The sequence below is a fragment of the Anneissia japonica genome, unplaced genomic scaffold (assembly GCF_011630105.1).
Source record: "Anneissia japonica isolate Jap-2015-1 unplaced genomic scaffold, ASM1163010v1 scaffold26_len2425191_cov177, whole genome shotgun sequence".
NCBI lineage: Eukaryota > Metazoa > Echinodermata > Crinoidea > Comatulida > Comatulidae > Anneissia > Anneissia japonica.
Window position 1 is genome coordinate 1,206,851 of NW_022685220.1, and position 5,493 is coordinate 1,212,343.

Sequence of the window (5,493 nt, forward strand, 5' to 3'; positions counted from 1 at the left end):
TACTCTATATATATTATATATATATGTGCAATAAATTGTTGAATTTGTAACCCAGCGTCATCTTGTTTCTACAGAATAGCAAAATTTAATATTATTATGTAGATTTTACAATATAAGTTACCTGGTTGGCATCCATAGAAAGGGTATTAGAATGGCGCCGTCAATTACCCTATTCTTCAATAAACAAAATAATGAGTTGCGCATAAAAATCCTGTTAATCATTGTGAAGATAGGCTGTAGGGTAATAATAAATACCAGAAGTATGATATGTTGATGGTGTTGGTGGTGTACTTAATGTCTTTGTAATTGTATCATGAGCCTTGAGTAAGATAGGACCTCAGTGCATGTACGTAGGCCTAATCGGTAAGATATGAATTTGTTGTATAAAATTCATAAAATTTATCAGTTAGATTTGAATATTGGCATATGAGCATTCAGATTCTGAATTGATGCTAGGGGCCTGTGCTGGGGCCTAGTTAGGCCTAGGGGCCAGGTGTATAGGGTAGGCATAGGTGCACAAAGAATGCTAGGCTAGGTAGGCCAGGGCTTGGGAGATGTGGCACCATTGGACAATTTTAAAACACAGAATTGTTTCTATTGTTCTTTCTCGTTTATTAAATGCTCTACAATGGCAGATCCTGTTTGCTGAAGTGGAGGGGTGAGGTGGGGTGTGGAAAGACTCTGCAGCAGTCAAATAAATCAGTACCCACGAGTGTGCCAGATATAAATTACGTTAGCCTGGAAACACATGCATTTGCCCCTGTTCTGTAGTGGTAGGAGATGCCACTAATAGAAGCTAAATGACCTTACTTTGGGTGTAATGCCTCACAACTTGGTTCACCAAAAATTAATTAAAATACTATTTTTTTTTTCTATTTTTGGCAACTTCCACCATGTTAATGATTAAGATCTTTATTATATTGATTATAAACATGACCTTTGCCTTCAGTTTGATACCTTTCTATGAAAAGCACTTTAACAAAATAATTTTTTTTACCAAAAATGAATAAAATTCACAATTTTCTCTTTTTTTCCCAACTTTTGTTTATAATTACGACCTCCATTTGATGCATAATTTAGCTCTCTATGACAAGTGGTTAACAAGATAGCGGGTTTTCAACAATTTTTACCAAAAATGAGTGAAAATCACTATTTTCTCAATTTATTACCAACTTGCACCATATTTTTGACTAAGGCTTCCATTATGTTAAATATAAACATGAGTATTTCCATCAATTTGATACATAATTTAGCTCTCTATGACAAGTGGTTTTTGAGATAGCATTTTTGAGATTTTTAAAATAAAAACAAGTTAAAATTAATATTTTCTCTGCTTTTGTGCACTTATATCATGTTTAGACTAAGACTTCCATTATGTTGAATATAGACATGAATTTTACCATCAGTTTGATACATAATTTAGCTATCTATATATAAAAAGTGGTTTTCAAGAGCATTTTTGTGATTTTTTTCACCAATTTTTAACAAAAATATGTGAAAATCACTATTTTCTTTATTTCTGCCAACTTTCACCATGTTTTTGACTAAGACTTCCATTATGTCGAATATAAACATGATTCTTTCCATCAGTTTGATACATAATTTAGCTCTCTATGACAAGTGGTTTTCGAGATAGTGTTTTGTGTAATTTTTTACGAAAAATGAGTGAAAATAACTTATTTGCTTATTAAAACCTGTATGTGCAAAGGAAAATCAAAATTCTTTTCGTTATATGATCCTTTATAGTAGAGACAGTTTTTAAAGTTGATTAGACAAAAATCTGAAGTATTTGTAAATTTTACCATATTGGTAATTAATCAAAATAGAAATATGAAGTTTTAGCAAAAAATGATAAATATATGGAGTTTTTTCTCATTATTTAAAAAAATAATCACCAAAATCACTTTTGGTGATAATCAATATTTACTTTGATTCCTCAGCTTTAAAATGAGCCAAAATTTAATTTTGATGCATGTTATCAAATACTGTGCCTTAAAATATAGATATTGGTCAAATTTGGTAAAAAAAAGTAGGTTATTGACCTCTGACATCAAAGTGCAAAGACTTGGTGTTTCAGGTGTACCATGGTATGTCCCGCACAAAAATCATATTAAGACCAATGGTAAAATATGTGCACTAAATCGACTCATCTCGCAGGCTATCAAAAGTAAGGGTCTGATCAAATATGGCGCCAAGATTTTTCATGGTCATGAAGGATTTAATTTCAACTGAAATATGTTTAAGCGATGGAAATGGTGGTGTCGGAGTAATGAATTCAGTTTTTGTTGATTAAGTCTTAACTCCTCAAAGTCTATTTTTTAAAGTTGAAATCGGATTTGGGATTTGACATATTGAAAGGATATACAGTAAACTAAATATCATTAGATATACATATTCCAAACTCAATTCACCTGTATATTACTATTTTTACCATGCAAACATAATGTATACTTTGTAAAAACATTTTGTATTTTCATCATACCTGTCAAGTTGTGTATATTAAATTTTGTTGTCATGCCATTGTTGTTTTTTAGTGTTATTAATATTATTATTATTAACATTAATGCTTTCATTACTGTATTTTATCTTGTAGCTGCCCCTACCATGATGTCACATATGTGGAGACAGAGGCAGAAGAGGTTTGGCAGCAAGAAGAAAATCCATTAATAATACTGTAATGTTTTTTTCAGTAAATTGAAAGTGAGGTGTAATTACAAAATAGTCTGGTGGTACGAAACATGAAGAATAAGCTATTTATGTATTTAGATGGTTGGTGTAATATCATGAGGAAGACCATTTTAAAAAAATATAATTTCTGAAAACACATTTTAGAGAAAATCACCTTGTAAGATAAATGACTGATTAATTCAATCAAAACAGTTTTACAAACTACTGGACCACAGTACCTGAACTTATTTTTTGATATATAAAGTTGACCTGATGTACAACACTGCTCAACTTGTCATGAAATCTCTCTGACATAGACTTAGATAAAAATTACATTTTGTTTTGTTTCGTTTTAAATCTTAACATAATGCAAGTTACAGTAGCTCTATCAACTTGCTTAAAGGGGTGGAGGCTCCAGGTTTAAGATTTCTATTAAAATCTATATAGACCAGTCGATTTGCACCTTGCTGATAAGATTTTCACAGGTGTTTGGAGAGCAGTAGGGCAGAACAAGCACTGCAAACTGGGTTCCTAAATACTAGTGGTGGCATTACTCAAATTATACAGTGTATTAACATAGGAAAATCCCTAAAATGGACGAAATTTAGAAGGTTCGCATGCGATAACCGCTGAAGAAAACACATTAATTTTATCAATTACCAAAAGCAGGATGGAATCATGAATATTCTCTTGTAAAATTACCAAGCTACCGAAAAGAACATGTTCTACTTAGTTTTCAAAATAACTGTGATGTTAAATTTCATTCATTGTTTTCTTCCAAAATTTTTATCCCGATTATTTCATAACCATTATTTCATAACCAATCATTATATAATAAATAAACGATATATGGGAAGACATTTCAAACCCGGAGTTCCTGCTTATTATAAGATCCTAGCTTTTGCCAGCAGTCTTGTGATCAAATACTAGTGCATTTAATATGAAACATTTTTATGGTATTCAAACATTATTGTCAAAAAAATGATTCACTACTTGCATTTCATTTTTTAGACCACTTGTTAGAGAAAGTGGTCTTTATCTAATCATGTTTGAGGACAAAACCTTTGCTGTCAGAGGCTTAATTTCTGACAATATTTGACTGTAATCAGTGGTATATTTTGAGGAGAAAGCTTGGAAAATTAAAAGTATGGAACATTTTTGGGGAAAAGTTAAGGAAAAATTCGTGAAATTTATGATTTTAGAATATCTTAGGATGGATTGTCATATTACCGTGCTGTTCATTTGTCAGATTTCTATCATACTTCGTAATTCCACCAATCACAGCCACTCATTCTAGGAAATCTGATCATATTACGACCGGCCATTTTACGGTTAAACCACAAAGACACTTACGGAAATTGGGTTGTCAATATCGTGTGAATAACAGCAAATTTGTTTTAATAGAATATTATAACTAAGTTCAACAAGCATCAGTTTAGTATTTGTAAATGATAATTCTATCCTCCATAATTTACCTCTCGCCTACGTTTTACAATCAATAACACTCGCATTTTGGTGTTCACTTACTTTGGCCTGGCGGAGACGCTGGCAGCGCACTCCACACATTAGGCCATATAAAAAAAATACCTTGTTTAGCGTCCAAATTTTCAAAAAATGTCAGTGGGGCAGTGATTCAAGTGAATGAAATTGATGCGACATAAGATATTTTTGGACCATCCAGGTACATTTTTATTAAGTCAACTGCATAACCGAAATAAAATCTAAGTTGCTATATCAATTTATTTAGTGCCACATTCTATAAACACTAAATCCCTGGTGAGGTTAACTGTAGTTGTGACTCAATGTGATAAAAAAATTTAAAGACGGAGACTCTGTCCTTGGCGGTCAATTACTTGGTTCTGTCGTTTGTCGGTGAAAGTGTTAATTTTTTGGTTTGAAGGAGTGTGTCTGCTTCTTCTTCCAATCCACAGAACAAACATATACCATTTCCTGGGAAGTAATAGGTGACCTCTGTTTTCTTAGGCAGGTTGGGTTTGTTCATGGAGAGGTTGGGGGTGGGGATCAACTTCATCAGTACCGGTACTGTACAAAGATACATGAAAGAAATACATCATTCAGACAACAATTTGTATGGTACAATTACAAATTTTTAGATCCCAAAATACATTTATCATAATTTTTTGGGACTAAGAAAGTAAATAGAGGAAAGAAAAAAATCAGGTTGGGCCTTTTTTGTCAGTCCGGCATGGACGCTAAACGAGTTTTTAAAAATTTTTTTTTATAGGCCTTACATATAAACCAGCACACAAGTATTTAAAAGGTGAACAATTACTTATAACATAGGAAATTTGGTCATTTTTGTTACATTTCAGATCAAAAAGTCTGTTACTCATTCATTCTCAAATACCTTATACATATTGTTCATAAATACCGATGAACACTCCCACCTTCCGATTTTTGTGCAATGTCTGGATCACTGCCAGATGCTATTGCGATTGTTGCTGCTGTTGGGCGGAAGGACTTTGCACTGTATCCACCATTGCCGAGGCTAGCGAGTTTGATGTGGAATTTAGTTGCTTTGCAATTGTTCCACCTAAAGTCAACTGGATCAACAAAGTTGTTTGCTGCTGAGGGGATAGTTACTACATATCCTTTGCGATGAATATCATTTTTAATCCCAAATAGCTGTATCGTGAAATTCAAATTGTTTCAGGGTCAAGATCATTGGTTTACCAGTGCGTTTCACAGAAAATATGAGGCTTCTGAGTGCGAGGTCCGATAGCCTCATCGTTAGTGCAAGTGCCAGCAATACGATTGCTTTTGTCGTTCTTACCCCATGATTCAAAAAGTTCTACAAATGGTTGC

The 5,493-nt window shown here is 32.9% G+C and overlaps 1 protein-coding gene across 1 annotated transcript in view; it reads left to right on the forward strand.

The window, feature by feature from the left end:
• The window catches only part of LOC117108948 (very-long-chain (3R)-3-hydroxyacyl-CoA dehydratase-like), a 29,959-nt gene extending 25,464 nt beyond the window's left edge, over positions 1–4,495 (forward strand). The window contains exon 11 of the mRNA XM_033251141.1: positions 2,594–4,495. Coding sequence (XP_033107032.1) covers positions 2,594–2,667 — 74 coding nt within the window. The 3' untranslated portion in view covers positions 2,668–4,495. The remainder of the gene's footprint in view (positions 1–2,593) is intronic.
• The last annotated feature ends 998 nt before the right edge of the window (positions 4,496–5,493 follow it).